The sequence below is a fragment of the Dama dama genome, chromosome 13, assembly GCF_033118175.1.
Source record: "Dama dama isolate Ldn47 chromosome 13, ASM3311817v1, whole genome shotgun sequence".
Taxonomy (NCBI): domain Eukaryota; kingdom Metazoa; phylum Chordata; class Mammalia; order Artiodactyla; family Cervidae; genus Dama; species Dama dama.
In genome coordinates, this window is record NC_083693.1 from 42,397,425 (window position 1) to 42,413,443 (window position 16,019).

Consider the following 16,019-nt stretch of genomic DNA (forward strand, 5'->3'; position numbering starts at 1 on the left):
AGTCCTCGGACCTTCCTTTGTTCTTTTTTCGTGGGCTTTCCCCTTCCAGATCTTTTAGTCACCACCATTCTGGACTCCTTTTCCCTATTCTAACTACCTAACAGAGGGAAGGCCAATTTTTTCCCAAGTCTTATGGGCTTTGATTGTTTTCATTTTTGAATAATCTGCATTCTAAAGCGATATTTTGGGGTGGTAGATTTTGGTCCCCTACAGGACTTGGCTTAGGAAACTGCTCTCAGCCAGCTCCGACGATCTGTTCCAAAGAAGTAAGGGAAAAGCTAGGGTTTATATCAATTTTTTATTTTTTTTTTGCTTTGAGAAGGGGGATGAACATGTAGTCAAACATAAAAAGATTACTGCTAATCCCAAACAACAGACATCTCAAGTGAATGATTTTAGTGTTTTTCTATATATGTTGCTGTTTAGTCACCAAGACCTGTCCGACTTTTTTGCGACCCCATAGACTGTAGCCCACCAGGCTCCTCTGTCCATGGGATTTTCTAGGCAAGAATACTGGAGTGGGTTGCCATTTCCTTCTCCCTGGACTCTTCCTAACCCAAGGACTGAATCCTTGTCTCCTGCATTGCAGGTGGATTTTTTACTGACTGAACCACGAGGGAAATTATGTGTGTAAGAATCTGGGGTCATGGAAATTTTCCTTTAGATATACAGCTTATCTAGGGACCAGTACAATGCAAATGCTTCCTGTTTTTCTTCAACCTGAAGTCTCCTCAGGGTGCACTGAGGGGGTCCTCTCAGGTGGGTGACCATAGTGGCTGATGCTTGATGTTTGTAGAACTGTTTCAGGACGGGGGACACCTTCCAGGGCCCAAAACTGGGCTCCTGTCTAACACTCAGAAATGAATTGTCCGAGGAGACACATGTGCTGACAAAGCAAGAGGTTTTATTGGGAAGGACACCCAGGTGAAGAGCAGGAGGGTAAGGGAACCCAGGAGAACTGCTCTGCCAGTGGCTCGCAGTCTTGGGTTTTATGGTGATGGGATTAGTTTCTGGGTGGTCTTTGGCCAATCATTCTAATTCAGAGTCTTTCCTGGTGGCGCACGCATCGCTCAGCCAAGATGGATGCTAGCAAGAGGGATTCTGGGAAGTGGACGGATAGGCAGTGTCTCCTCTCCACCTTTCCCGAACTCTTCTGGCTGGTGGTGGCTTATTAGTTCCATATTCCTTATCAGGATCTCCTGTCATAAAACAACTCATGCAAATGGTTATTATGGTGCCTGGCCAGGGTGGGCGGTTTCAATCAGTGTGCTTCCCCTAACAGAACTGGAATGATTGGCTACATTCTTTCCTTTCCAGTACCCAGTCTGGGAGGAGCTATGTGGGCTGGAGTCAGCCGGAGGAGGCTGACCTCCCTGTCAGCTTCTCACTTAGCCTTGAGCTGGTGATTATAAGCTGGGCCCCAGGGCCCCAGGGCCAGAGTCACCTGCTGCAGTAGGAGCAGGGACAGCGGCGGCTGTGGGCACAGCATGCTGGCCAGGGGGCTTCCCCTCCGCTCAGTCCTGGTCAAAGGCTGCCCACCCATCCTGAGCACGGGGAGGGAGGGCTGGGGGCAGCACAGGGTGGGCACTGGAGAGGGAGCTGGCATCTCCACTAAGACCCCTCGCCCCTACAGTGAGATCCCCTCCCCGGGTGACAATGGCTGGCTTAACCTGTACCATTTCTGGAGGGAGAAGGGCTCACAGAGAATCCACTTTCGCCACATCGAGAACTTCCAGAAGTATGGCCCCATTTACAGGTAAGCCTGGCAGAGGATGGGGGCTGGCGGGATAGGGAAGCCTGTGGTGGCCCCCTCCCCGAAAGGTCTGCCCTCCCCTTCCAGGCTCTGGTTCCCCTCTGACTTTATTTCTTCCCGCCTGGGGGTGGCAGGAGTAGAGTTAATGCTTCCCAGACAGTGGGTTCACTTCCCAGCCCTGAGGCATCAACAGTCCCCGGGCTCTACACCTTTGAAACTTTGGGGCGGTGGGGAGGCCAAGAGAATAAGCCTCGGTACCTCTATTATCTGCAGGACACTTTGCAATGTGTGGTTGTCATCCCCATTATCAGAGGAGAAGGAAATTCAGAGAGGTTAGGACTCTAGCCCCATCACTCAGCTAGAAGCCCGTCCTGCTGGGGTGCTGGCGTTGGCACCCCTTGGCCTGTGGGGCTCTGAGTGGCTGATTGGTCCCTTCCGCTAGGCCTGGCTGCCGCCCCTCTTCCCCAAACATCTGCCTTGCATCCAGCCAGGAGGGAGGGCCTTTGGTCTTTTGGCCTCGGTGTACCCCACCTTCTTGCCCTGGGGTGGGGGTGAGGTCTGGAGGCTGCCCTTGGGAGGGAGGCCTCACTTGTTCTTAGCAGTTTCTAAGGTAGGTGGGCTTCAAGAGACATTTGGGTTCCTTTCTGACAGCATAAGTGAGGGGGATTAGAGGTGGCAAAGGTGATGGCTGAGGGAGGGAGGGGATACCAGGAAGGATAATGCTTTACTTTTACTTTATTTCTTTTTGGTGGGGGACGGGGGGGGGGATGCACCACATGGCCTGTAGGATCTTATTTCTCTGCCCAGGGATCGAACCTGTGTCCCCTGCAGTGGGAGCAATGAGCTGTAACCACTGGACTGACAGGGAATTTCCCCTTTTAAAGTTATAGGTGCTTTTTTAGAACTGGTTGGAGACAGGGCAGCCCCTTAGCCCCAGGCTGAATGTTAGGTTTGGAAGAAGTTTGCTCCTGAGTCTCTCTTCTTAGTCTTTCTGTCTCTTTCTCTCCCTTCTCAGCCTCTCTCCCCAGTCTCACTTCATGGATCTTTCATTATTCCCTGCATCCTCCCCTCCTCCTCCTTCCTGTTCCTAGCCCCTTGTAGGAACCCTTTATTTTATAAAGCCCCTATTTTCTGAGTCACTTTCATCTGAGTCTTGCAACCTGTCCTTAAATTTGGCATTATTCCCAATTCACAGATGGGAAAACTGAGACCCAGAGAGAAGGGTCTTGCCAAGGTCACACAGTTCATCAGGGCAAAGCCAGGACTGGAACCCTGATTGTTTGGCTTCCAGTTCAGGGTGTCAGTCTTCCCAGGGGGGTGCTAGTGGTAAAGAATCCACTGGCCAATGCCTTCAAGAGATGAAGGTTTGATCCCTGGGTTAGGAAAATCCCTTGGAGGAGGACATGGCAACCCACTCCAGTATTCTTGCCTGGAAATCCCATGGACAGAGGAGCCTGGCAGGCTAGAGTCCATGGGGTCGAAAAGAGTCGGACATGAGTGAGCATGCACATTATTATATTATTCAGGGTGTCAGTATTCTAACTATAGCCTTGAAATAACAAACTTCTAAATGAACATGAGGAATTTACAAGTTTCATGGACTTTTCCTTAATACAAGGTTATTCCTGTTCTTTATTCAATAGTTTAGAAAAATTGATATCAAATACAATCTCAGTTTTGATAATATTTATGTACCGTTCAGAATGTGAATGTATTTATATGCTATTTTGTGTTGTCCTATAACAATGTACCAAGGACTTCTTTTCTCTTTTTTCTCTTTAATATAATTTTAAAAGGCAGCATAGTAGCCCATAGTATGGATAAGGTATATTTTTTTTAAGCTAGCTTTTTAAAGTGGATATTTAGACCACTCTAGGTTTTTTTTTTTTTTTTTAACTGTTAGACATCCTTATCCATTTTTTTTCCTATGAACATTTTCATCCATCAGGCATCACTGATGTCAGATAGCTGCCTTGGGCTAGATTCCCAGAGGTAGAATTGATAATAACAATAGCAGTTCAAGGACTTTGCTTAGCTGTTTTTAATGGAGCCAGTGGTTTGAGGATGTGTGGCAGCTGGAAAAACACTGAGGGGATTTTCTGGGAGGCCATGGTCGGCCAAGGAGACTTGGGGAAGATAGGCCTGGGCTCTGTGGGTTAGTGGCTAAAGCCATGCTCTCTCCCTCTCCCCATCCTCTCCTCCCCTCCCCCTCCCTCTCCATTCTCAAGGGAGAGGGAGGAAGAGAGGGGAAGGAGGGTAGAGAGAGGGAGAGAATGAGAATTTGGCTTATACTTGTATGCTTTTATATTTTACCTTGAAGTGTATCTTGAATTAACTTTCTTATGCAAAAGGCAGATACAAGTGAGAAGCAGGATTTTCTGTTGTTTCATGACAGTTGTACTTTAATACTATGCAAAGTGCCTTAAGGTATATTTATACCTGGGGTTTGATGTTTTACCTCAGTTTTATTTTAATAGTGACAGAGTACTTTGTTGGGCATAAAATTCCTGGGGGAGGGTGACCAGTCCCAGAACTTCAATCGTAGAGCTTAGAAGGGACTGCCTGGTCTGGTGTGTGACCTGCCTAGCAAGCTACACGGAGTCACTCTAGTCCAGGGTTACTCCCAGCTGCCATGAAAGTGCCATGTTTCTGAGCTCTGCATAGGTGAGAGGGTGGAGGGTGCTAGACACACAGGAAGAATGAACATTGGAGGACCTGATGTTCCAGGGGAGGCCCTGGGTAGGGGTGGGCTTGGTCCTGAGGATGTGTAGGAGCCACTGTGATGATAAGATGAGCACGAAGCTGTTACTTAGAGAGAATGTCTTCCCAGGTGGCACAGTGGTAAAGAATCCGCCTGCCAGTGCAGGAGACGTGAGAGATGAGGGTTCAATCCCCAGGTCAGGAAGATCGCTTGGAGGAGGGCATGGCAACCCACTCCAGTATTCTTCCCTGGAGAATTCCATGGACAGAGGAGCCTGGTGGGTTACAGTCCATAAGGTCACAAAGAATCAGATAAGACTGAGCACAGACACACACAACAGGAGTCACACCCATAGATTTCATATCATCTTATCCTTCAGCAATCCTGTCAGGCGGGTACTATATTTATCTCCAGTGAAGAAACCGAGACTAAGGTCATACAGTGTGGAAACCACAGGCCAGGATCCACTCCCAGGCCTGTCTGCTCTGTGCTGTCAGCAGCAAAGTGGTTACAGAGGAGCTGAGCCCTGTGCCCTGATTGCTCAGGGTCTGCAGGGCTCTCCTCAGATCTTTACCTCACAGCACCCCTCTTCTGCCCCGCCAGGGAGAAGCTCGGCAATTTGGAGTCAGTTTATATCATTCACCCTGAAGATGTGGCCCGTCTCTTTAAGTTTGAGGGGTCCTACCCGGAGAGATATGACGTCCCGCCCTGGCTGGCCTATCACCACTATTATCAGAAACCCATCGGAGTCCTGTTTAAGTGAGTCCTGGGCCCTCTCCCAGGGGCTGGAGGGAGATGCTGGGTGGCTGGGGCAAGGGCAGAGGCTGGGGGTGAGAAGCTGGGGCTGTGCTTGCCCTGCCCTTTCTGTTAACAGCTGGGCCCCTAGACAAACCCCTGTCATCTTCATGCCTCCATCAAACAGATGATGGGGAGGGTGAACTGCCCTGCCAACCTTCAGGAACATGGTCAGGAAGAAGATCTTACTGAGTAATTAAAGACCTTGAAAAGTTCTCATTCATTGGTTCATCCAGTAAGACCCATTTTATTGAGTGCCTCCTCTGTGCCAGTCCTGGTGCTAGACTCTGAGTGACAAGCAGGGCAGGGCCCTGCCCCTAGGAGAGTGCCTTATAGTCTAAAGGAGCAGTAAGAAGCATGAATAAATCAGTGTATCTAAATGCAATAGATACCATTTTCCACCACATTGCTCATCAAAAAATGAGAATGTGACCATAACAAGTGTTGATGAGGATATGGAGCAACTAGAGTGCTCCTAGCTTGCTAGTGGGACTGAAAGCCGATGCCACCACTTGGGAAAATGGTTGAACATTACTTCCTGCAGTTGAATGTTTAAAATGCAGCCATTATAAACCCATGCTTATAATGCAGTCATTCTGCTCTCAGGAATATACTCCAAAGAATATCCCCACCCCACCCACTGAGATGGATATGTACTAAAATGTTTGCAATGCAGTTGTTCATGATAGCAAAAACCGGGAAACCACCTAAATGCCCAACAGGAGCATGAAGAGAGACAGTGGCAGACCCCAGTCAACAAGAACAGCCTCAGCATCTCACAACACAGATGATACTTAGTGATATAAATTGAGTGAAAAAAGCAAATCATGACAGCTTTCATAAGAAGTTGAAAACAAGCATGCATTTTTAAAAAGCACATTTTAGAAATATATGTCGATCAGATAAAACTATTTACAAAAGCAAACAAGAGATTCAGGTTAGGAGGCAGGGAGGCAGGATGTGGGAGGACCGGGTAGGCATCTGAAAGTTATCATCAAGTTTCTAGTATTCATGTTGGATTGTGAGTTTATAATAACATTCTTGTAAACAAACAAACAAAAAAGCCCCCAAATAAAAAAGAGGGCTTTGCACAGATCTGTTTTCAAGAATGGGCTGTAAGTTGAGACTAGGAATGGGTATTAACCAATTTTGGGCACCTGAGATTCCCCACCAATTAAAGTAATGGGACGTGTTGGGGGTGCAGAGGTTGGTCAGTTGTGTCCGTGAAGGGGCCAGAAAAGGTGATGTAGAGGGACCCTTGAATGGTAGGAGGTGAGACTGGCCAGGAGGAAGCGGAAGTGGTGGGGAGGGCAGGCCTATAGCAGAGGCCAAGACTAAAGGGCTTGACAGTTACTTAAAGGCTCTAAGCATAGGATTGCCATCTTGTTTAAAGCAGCAGCAGCAGCAGAGGGAGGAGAGCACGGTTGGGGGTTTGAACTTCAGCCTTTTATTTTTCTGTCACACAAGCCTCCCCGTTCCCTCCCCTCTGTCCCACCCAGGCCAGGCAGAAGCTGGGAGGAGGGGAGGGCAGGGAGGGCTGTGGATGTGAGCGCTGGACTTTGAGCTGTGGCTCAGCCTCCTGGGAAAGCCTAGTCAGCGCCCTCTGTGTTTGCCAGGCCTGGGGTTTGTGACCATGAGGGCCCGAGGGCCCATGTTTTCTCAGGAAGTCAGGAACCTGGAAGAAGGACCGGGTGGTCCTGAACACGGAGGTGATGGCTCCAGAGGCAATAAAGAATTTCATCCCCCTGCTGAATCCAGTGTCTCAGGACTTCGTCAGCCTCCTGCACAAGCGCATCAATCAGCAGGGCTCCGGAAAGTTTGTAGGGGACATCAAGGAAGACCTGTTTCACTTTGCCTTTGAGTGTAAGGAACTTGAACCTACCTGGCCACAGTCCTGGGGATAGGAGAACCCAGCATCTCACCTTGAGCCTCAGCATAGACTCTGAAGAAGTGTCAGGATTGGTTTCTGGGAGGAGCCACTGAACACATTCTCTGTCATCAGCTAGTCGGGGGAGAGCTGCACGCTCTCATCTGATTCATGATATGGGGGCAAGAATTTCTAAAATGTGGGTCCCTATTGCCCCTTTCTTCCAAAAGCCAGGGTTTGACTTGGCCTTTCATTCAGCAAATCTCTCTCTTGGGACAGAGACCTTCCCTTCGAAGTCTGGGAGGGGAGGGGAGGGGAGGGGAGGGGAGGGGAGGGGAGGGTTGGGTGGGTAACTGAAACAGGGTACTGGAGGATGTGTAGGAATTTTCCAGGTGGAATAAAGAAGTTGGACATTGTAGGCAGAGGGAACAGCACATGCAAAGGCCCTGTGGCTTGATGGGGATCATGTGGTCACTGCAGGAGATTTGGAGTGCCCAGGGTTTGGCATAAAATTCCTGACCCAGGAGGCGGGAAACCCTTGGGGGTTGATGTGACTTCTTATGACCAGCCAGAGTGGGCCCTGGATGGCCAGTTACCGGGGATTGATGTCCCCCCAGGCACCCATCTGACCTGTTCCAGGAAGTATTTAGCCACTCTGGTTAATTATAGATGAGAAGTCTCTCTTCCCAGGAGGAAAGCTGAGAGGCTGCTGGTGGGTGCTGGTGGAAGGGGGACAGCGCAGTTTCCTCCCAGCCTGAGCCTTTTTTCAGCTGTGCTGGAGGCTCTGCCTCCCACTCGAGGGATCCCTTTTTAGGGTCTGTCCCATGACCCTCTGAAGGGCCTGACTGGCTGCCACAAAGGCAGTTTTCCTTACTCCTGCAATTTCAGCCCTTTGGGACTCAGCTTAGTTACTTTACTGAAGGAGGCTGAAGTTGGATGCAAGGGCTCCCATGTGTTAGGGGGGGGCGATGGTTTCCTGGGAGCTGAGGCTCTCAGATGGTCAGGTTGGATGAGATTCTTCAATTTTGCCTCTACCACAGCCATCACCAATGTCATGTTTGGAGAGCGCCTGGGGATGCTGGAGGAGACAGTGAACCCTGAGGCCCAGAAGTTCATTGATGCCGTCTACCAGATGTTCCACACCAGTGTCCCTCTGCTCAACCTCCCTCCAGAACTGTACCATCTGTTCAGAACCAAGACTTGGAGGGACCATGTAGCTGCATGGGACACAATTTTCCATAAAGGTGAGGGCTGTACCCTGGGCAGTCATAGATGGGAGCCAGGAGAGCCCTATCTGCCTCTGGAGATGGGAAATCCAGGCCTGGGTTGGAGGGCTGAGGGTTGGGGGAGTGGGGAGAAAGACACAGAGGTGGAGAGAAAGTCAGTTGGAAGCCTCAGACCTTGACCTGCCGCTTTGTCCCAAGTTATGATTGCAGTATAGAATACTGATGGATGGCCATCAGGAAGGCCCAGGAACCCCTGAATATGGTAGGCAAAAAGCTGGCTCCTGGGGATGATCAGATTTTTCTGGAGAAAGAGGATTAACGAGGTCTGTCATATTCTTCCAAGGAGCCAGGATTCCCAACATGGGTTAAAGACCAGCATTTCAGACACGGCTGTGCTTGGTGACAGAGCAGGGCTTTGGTGACAGGGATTTGTAAAGGGTGAAGAAGGCTGACTGGGATGTGGTGATGATGCCAGGTCTGGAGTTAAATCCTGCCTCTGCCCTTGACACCCTTGTGACCTTGTGCAAGTTATTATCTTAGATGGACTTCTGTTTCCTTATCTGTAAAATGGGGATGATAGCACTTACCCTAAATAATTAATAATTAAAAAACAAAACCACCCAGGTATGAGGAACTTTATAGAGCATGCTCCTCAGAGAAACAGCAGCCAAGAAAGTGCAGGGCTCCAGAATCCTCAAGCCCTTGTGCTCCTTCTCGCCACTCTGCAGAGAGCCTCGCTGCTATTTCTTTTTCTTTTTTTTTGGCCACCTGGAAACATGTGGGATCTTATTTCCCTGACCAGGGATTGAATCTGTGCCCACCCCCCTGCAGTAGAAGCATGGATTTTTAACCCCTGGACAGCCAGGGAAATTCCTGGCCTCACTCTATTTCCTTTCTTCCTGCCCCACAGCTGAAAGATACACTGAGATCTTCTACCAGGACCTGAGACGGAAAACAGAGTTTAGGAATTACCCAGGCATCCTCTACCGCCTCCTGATAAGTGAGAAGATGCTCTTGGAGGATGTCAAGGCCAATATTACGGAGATGCTGGCAGGGGGCGTGGACACGGTGAGCACACAGTGAGGTGGCCGTAGGGGTACATCCTGTCCCTTCCTGTGCCCCTTTCCCCACAGCCTTCCTCACTGTCTGAAACCCCTGTCCATGAGGGCTGCATCTCCCCTTCCTGACCCTACTTCCTAGATGCTAATCTTCTAGGAGGGCGAGGTCAAGTCAGTCATCCACTGAGCGTGCCTTGAGGCTGATCCACCATTTTTTCTTTTCCAATAAAGAGGGGGTGACTAGGTACAGGTGGGTGACACAGCTTGCTCGGTATCAGGGAGGCAGCGGGATCTCAGAGAAGCTGGGAGCCAACCGGTGGAATTTGCCCTTGGCTTGCCCTCCAGATCTTTTTGTTGCCTTCCAAGCCCCCTCTTCCAGACCTCAGTCCCCTTTGATGCCCCCAATGTCTGAAGGCATCATGCATGGTGTCTCCCAGAGGTCCACAGGCAGAATAATATCCAAGAAACTTCTTTTTTAGTATTTATTTTATTGTATTAATTTGGCTGTGTCAGGACTTAGTTGTGGCATGTGGGATCTTTAGTTGTGGCCTGTAGGAATTAGTTCCCTGTCTAGGGATTGAACCCAGACCCTCTGCCCTGAGAACGTAGAGTCTTAACGATTAGACCTTCATGGAAGTCCCAGAAGCTTCTGTTCTTGAATGTCAAAATTTCTCAGTCCTGTATGCCTTTCCTTTTTCTAAACCTTAAACTTCCTCAAGCGAATGTGATGGTGAGGATTAATTCATTAGCGTTTCCTGATTGCTAGTTATGATTCAGGCCCCAAGACTATAAAGACGAATACAGCAGACCTCAAATATCCTAAATGGCTCAGATAGGAAGCATGTATAAGTTTGTGAGAGGTGCCATGACAAAGTAGTACAGACTGGGTGACTTAAACCACAGAAATGTAGGGTCTCATAGTTCTGGATCAAGGTATCAGCAAGGCTGCTTTCTTCTGAAGCCCCTCTGCCTGGCTTGTTGATGGCTGTCTTCTTCCTACATCTTCACATAATTTTCCTTACTTCCTTCTTTTTCTTTTCCAAAAAAAAATTATTTATTTGGTTGAGCCAGGTCTTAGTGGCAGCATGCAGGATCTTTAGTTGCAGCATTTGAACTCTTGATTCCACGCTCTCAATGTAGGGCGCCTGGCTTCAATCCTTGGTTGGGAAACAAGATCCCACATACCTCAACTAAGAGTTCTTGTGGTGCAACTAACACTCCCTTTTCTTCTTACATGGACACCAGTCCTATTCAATTAGGGCCCCCCTATATGACCTTATTTTACCTTGTTTAGTAGCTAAGTTGTGTTCGCTTCTTTTGCAACCCCATTGACTGCAGCCTGCCAGGCTCCTCTCTCCATGGGATTTCTCAGGCGAGAATACTGGAGTGGGTTGCCATTTCCTCCTCCAGCAGATCTTCCTGACTCAGGGATCTAACTGTGTCTCCTGCATTGGCAGGCGGATTCTAGACTGCTGAGCTACCAGGGAAGCTCTCGTTTTACCTTAATTACCTTTTTAAAGGCCCTGTCTCCAAATACAGTCACACTGTGAGGTGCTGGGGGTTATGACTTCAACATATGAATTTGGGAGGGACACAATTCAGCCCAGGACAAGGAGGCAGCATGGGCCCAGACGACCACATCTTCACCTTATAGGGCTGGATGACGAGGTACTAGGTACTGACAATGCTAAGAAGAGGGGAGAGACCAACATGGCCTTGCAGGACAGGGAGAGCCTCCACAGAGTAAAGTCAACTTGTCTTCCCTCTTGTGCCAGGAGGAGAGAGAGGAAAGCATTTAAGGGCTGGGGAGAAGCAGGTGTCAAAGCCCCTGGGTGAATACCTTCATTTCCTAGGTATTCTATTTACATTGTGCTCTAATCTCTAACGCAGGAGTTTCCATTCCTGGGCTGCAGATGGAGACTTTGAGCACATTTTAAACATAGTTCATTGTCAGTCATGTAAAAGGGATTCCCCTCTAAAAGCTCACCTGCACCAGAGCAGCTTTACTCTTGGGTAACATTTATTAAGCAAGCACTATATAGCAAGCAGGATCCTAAGCTTTTCACATGAACTCTTAACTCATTTAGTATTCACAAACAACACTTTGCGGTATGTTACTGCTCCCCTTTGTTGAGATGAGGAAACTGGGGCATAGAGAGGTTAAGGAACTTCATTAAGGTCACACAACCAGTAATTCGGGTGAAAGTGAAAAGTGAAAGTGTTAGTCGCTCAGAAGTGTCTGACTCTTTTCCACCCCATGGACTATAGCTCACCAGACTCCTCTGTCCACGGACTTTTCCAGGCAATAATACTGGAGTGGGTAGCCATTCCCCTCTCCAGGGATCGAACATTGCAGGCAGATTCTTTTACCATCTGAGCCACCAGGGAAGCCCTAACTTAGTTGAATACAGCCAGTAGTCTCTCTCATCCTGCAAAAGCCATGCTGGTCTCTCCTCTTTTCTCAGTGCTGTCAGTATCTGATGCCTCGTCATCCAGCCCTCTTACTTATTAAACAAGTGTCTCCTGAGTACCCACGCTGTGTCAGGCCTTGGAAGGAGTGAGACAATTACATGCATTTGATCTGAGCCTTGAGGGAGGGGTACACACCTGCTTCCTAGGCTGGGGAAGGGGACTGTAGGAAAAGGGAACAGCATGAGGAAGATTTCTGGGCTTCAGGAGCTGCATGTAGCTCAGTGTGGCTGGACCATGTTGGAGAGAGGTGGCAGTGGGCTGGGAGCAACCGGCAGGTGTTGGAGGGGGTCCATGGGTCTGGTCACAGCCTCTGGACTTGATCTGGGGACTCCAGGGATCCAGGCAAGAATTTCAAGCTGGGAAGTGACTGGATGGCTTTTTTTTTCACAATTGCTTCCACTGGGAGGAAGAAGAAGCATATCCAAAACTCTTGGACCAAAATATGATCCTTGGCAAGTTAACATGCCAACACCATGTGTCTAGCCCTAGGACATATTCCAGTTCCATTACTGAGGAATCTAAACTGTGGGGCCTGAGAAGGATCACTCATACCTCCAGTGAAAGCCCTGAGATTAGCTGGTCAGTCTCGATATAGACCACATGCTAATTGCAACTCTGATGTGAAACAGGTCTGGTTGTTCTGGTTTCAGCATTCTTGAGCCTCACTTTATGCTATACTACTATAGGCAGATGCTACATTTAGGTGGAAGTTCTACTGGGGAGAGGGCTGCTCATTTACAGGCATTTCAAGAGGAATGGCAGTCATCAGGAGTACAACCATTACAGAAGTAGGATTTGGCCTCTTAAGGCCTCTGGAGTCCTTTGGAAGAAGGCATTAGTTATGTGGATGACCCTCTACTGGCTGGGAAGATGGGATGGCTCTGGTGATGTGAGTGGGGAGGGCAGGGATAAGTGCTGCCCCAAACATTCCTGCTTGGACTACAAGAAAAGCTTCTTGGACATTTGCCTTAAAAAATAATAATAATAATTTAAAAATTTACTTATTTGGCTGCACCAGGTCTTTGTTGCAGCATGCAGGATCTAGTTCCCTGACCAGGGGTTGAACCTGGACCACCCCTGCATTAAGAATGCAGAGTCTTAGCCACTGGACCACCAGGGAAGTCCTGACATTTGCCTTCTGAATTGTGTTTTGCTTTATGTGGATAGTGGTTTCTGGATTCCTGGACGAGCGTGAGGGGAAGTGTTCGGCAATGAAAATTTAGCATGTGTCTAGATGCACCATGAGTAATCAGCTCTCTGGGTTTTCTGCATCCCCACATTCTCCACCAGACATCCATGACATTACAATGGCACTTGTACGAGATGGCACGCAGCCTGAAAGTGCAGGAGATGCTGCGGGAGGAGGTTCTGAATGCCCGACGCCAGGCAGAGGGAGACATAAGCAAGATGCTGCAAATGGTCCCACTCCTCAAAGCTAGCATCAAGGAGACGCTGAGGCAAGCCCACTCCCACCTATGCCTGCCCCATCCACCCCACCCCCTCAAATCCCTGGGCAGGGACAGGGTGCTGCCTGGGCACAGGGTTACAAGGATGGGCTGGTGGAGAAGATGGGTAGCAGGAAGTGAGGAGTCTGGGGAAGACAGCTGGGAATGGGGAGGAGGGGTCCTGCCTCTAGACCACCCCCACCAGGGTGCTGCAGCTGGAACCGAGCTGCCGTGCTGGGGGCCAGGCCTTTGTCCAGGCCTTGGGGCATCAGCCTCTGAATGCTTTTCACTGGCAGACTCCACCCCATCTCCGTGACCCTGCAGAGATACCCTGAAAATGACTTGGTTCTTCAAGATTACCTGATTCCTGCCAAGGTAGGTATGGCAAGAAGGCTGCCGGTTCTGTTAGTCAGACAGGGGAGGCCGGGGGCAGACTGCAATTGCATAAGATAGTGGTGAGGGCGGCTTCTGTCCTGCCTTTCTTCCTGGGGCTGGCTGGTGAGGTCCTTGGCAGCAGTGGTCCAAGGGTGAATGAAGGGCAGAGGGGATGGTCACAGTGGACGGTGGTGTTTGGGATGCTGCTGGACTCCTAGGTTAGGAGGGAGATTTCACGGGCTGCCTTGGTTTCTGAGGGTCCTCTGGGACTGAGGAAAGGGGCAGGACAATCCCTTGGGCCATCACCAGCCTAGTGTTTTGGTGTGCCCATTGGATGGGTGAGGCTCATGGAGAGGTGGGGCCTTATTCAAGATCACAGTGGGTATTATGCTGAGCTGGTATTGTTCCGGGCTGTGAGGAGGTAAGGACTACTCAGACCTCGGCTCACCTTGTCCTTAGACACTGGTGCAAGTGGCCATCTATGCCATGGGCCGAGACCCTGCCTTCTTCTCCAATCCGGACAAGTTTGACCCAACCAGGTGGCTGGGTAAAGACAAGGACCTCATCCACTTCCGCAACCTGGGCTTCGGCTGGGGAGTGCGGCAGTGCGTGGGCCGGCGGATCGCCGAGCTGGAGATGACCCTGTTCCTCATCCACGTGAGTCTGCTCTGGGGACATTTGTCTCCCGGGACTTGGTCTCCCCTCCCCCACAACCTCTTGCGGTCTCCTTTTGGGGCAAATCCACTCACCATCCACGGGTGCTCCCTGGCCATAAGTTCCCACAGAACTTATGATGGGAGGGGGTGGGGGTGGAAAAGTTTTCATAGAAACCAAAGTGAAAGCCTGAACCAGGGGGACAGAGTGCTAGTGGTATTTTCAGGCTCTGCACAGGGCTCAGTAGGAGCTGGAAGTAGACCCCCTTGGAGCGTCTCACATCACACGCAACTGCTCCCAGGTGAATGAGCCTGGGCTGGGGGAGACAGACCCGCCCCGCCTCTCCCCTAAGCCCACTACCTCTCTTTCTCAGATTCTGGAGAACTTCAAGGTTGAAATGCAGCATATCAGTGATGTGAACACCATATTCAACCTCATCCTGACGCCGGACAAGCCCATCTTCCTTGTCTTCCGGCCCTTCAACCAGGACCCGCCCCAGGTGTGACCAGAGAGGGCGGGCACTGCCCTTTCCACCAATCCAGCTCGCCGGGGTGTGGGAGGACGGCCAGAGCGGGTGGGGCCATGGAGGTACCTGCACCTCTATTGCTCGCTCAGTCCACACCCCTTGCACCTTTCTGGCCAGCTCTGACCAGATGGAGCTGGCACTCGGGGGCCAGCTGCTTCATCTCAGCTGAGGCACCCCTGTCTCACCCTACCTCTTCCCCCTCTTCACCCACCCCATGAAGGCAATAAATGGGTGAACACTGCAAAGTGCTTTCATTTTCCATCTGACCTCCTAAGGTAGTCATCACTCCTGGAGCGATGCTCTCTGACCCAGGTCAGCAGATAGATCTGAGCATGAATGGAGAACTGCTACCCTTGAAGCCATTTCTGCTGGGACCCACCCACCTAATAGCAGCTCAGGAGCCAACAGGCTCCACCTCCCTGTTGTCCTGTTGCTTATGAGGCAGAGCAGATGGATGGCTATTGCCATTGCACCACTGGAGCAGCTGGCAGAGGGACAAAAACTTGGCTGAGTTCTGCTGAGAGAACAGGGCAGCCTGAGAGGTGTGGGTCAATCCTGGCTCCCCGGGCAGGCCCACCTATCAGGGGTGAGGCTCCTACAGTGCTCTGCTTGGCTGAGCCTTGGGTGGGAATTCCCTGTGGGGCCACAAGGACTTCCTGCCAAGGGCCAGTGAGAGTCTGAGCATGATATCTGGGGATGATGTGGTGAAGAGGCTGTGGGTGAGGGGCTGGTGTGAGGTGACTGACTCTGGGAAGAAGAGGCCGGCATGCTTCCTCTATCCCACCTGCCCACCCTTCTCTGGGCTTCCCCAGGACTTAACTTCCTGCACCAGTGGGACAGGCTCACAGGCCCAAGCTCTGGGCATTACACAGGGAGACTGGGGCAGAGTCTTTGGTGCATTACTTGGACTGCCTGACAATGGTCTCAATTTTAACCCCCTTGGCCCCCTCTGAGTTCTGTGACTTCTGACTTGACCAGGTACCTGAGTCTCCCTGGCCCTAGGCTACCCAAGTCCAAGTCAGGCAGACGTGGGGGGCTAGTGCTGCTCAGGATAGCAGCCCGAATGGCTTGGCCTCTTCTACCAGGATCTGCAGGTTCTGAATTCACTCTTGGAGCCTTTCTGCTTTTCCTCATCACAGTCTGCTTC

The 16,019-nt window shown here is 50.3% G+C and overlaps 1 protein-coding gene and 1 non-coding gene across 2 annotated transcripts; one reads left to right on the forward strand and one right to left on the reverse strand.

The window, feature by feature from the left end:
* The first annotated feature begins 1,372 nt into the window (after nt 1-1,372).
* On the forward strand, nt 1,373-15,117 carry LOC133067940 (cholesterol side-chain cleavage enzyme, mitochondrial). Its single transcript, XM_061159016.1, has 9 exons — nt 1,373-1,756; nt 5,058-5,213; nt 6,913-7,112; nt 8,157-8,360; nt 9,253-9,410; nt 13,163-13,329; nt 13,614-13,692; nt 14,152-14,349; nt 14,720-15,117. The coding sequence occupies exons 1-9, from the start codon at nt 1,488-1,490 to the stop codon at nt 14,849-14,851; spliced, it is 1,563 nt and encodes a 520-aa protein (XP_061014999.1). The 5' UTR covers nt 1,373-1,487; the 3' UTR covers nt 14,852-15,117.
* Nucleotides 12,918-12,992, reverse strand: TRNAK-CUU (transfer RNA lysine (anticodon CUU)). The gene has a single exon. It is a non-coding gene; the product is annotated as a tRNA-Lys (tRNA).
* Nucleotides 15,118-16,019: the final 902 nt, after the last annotated feature.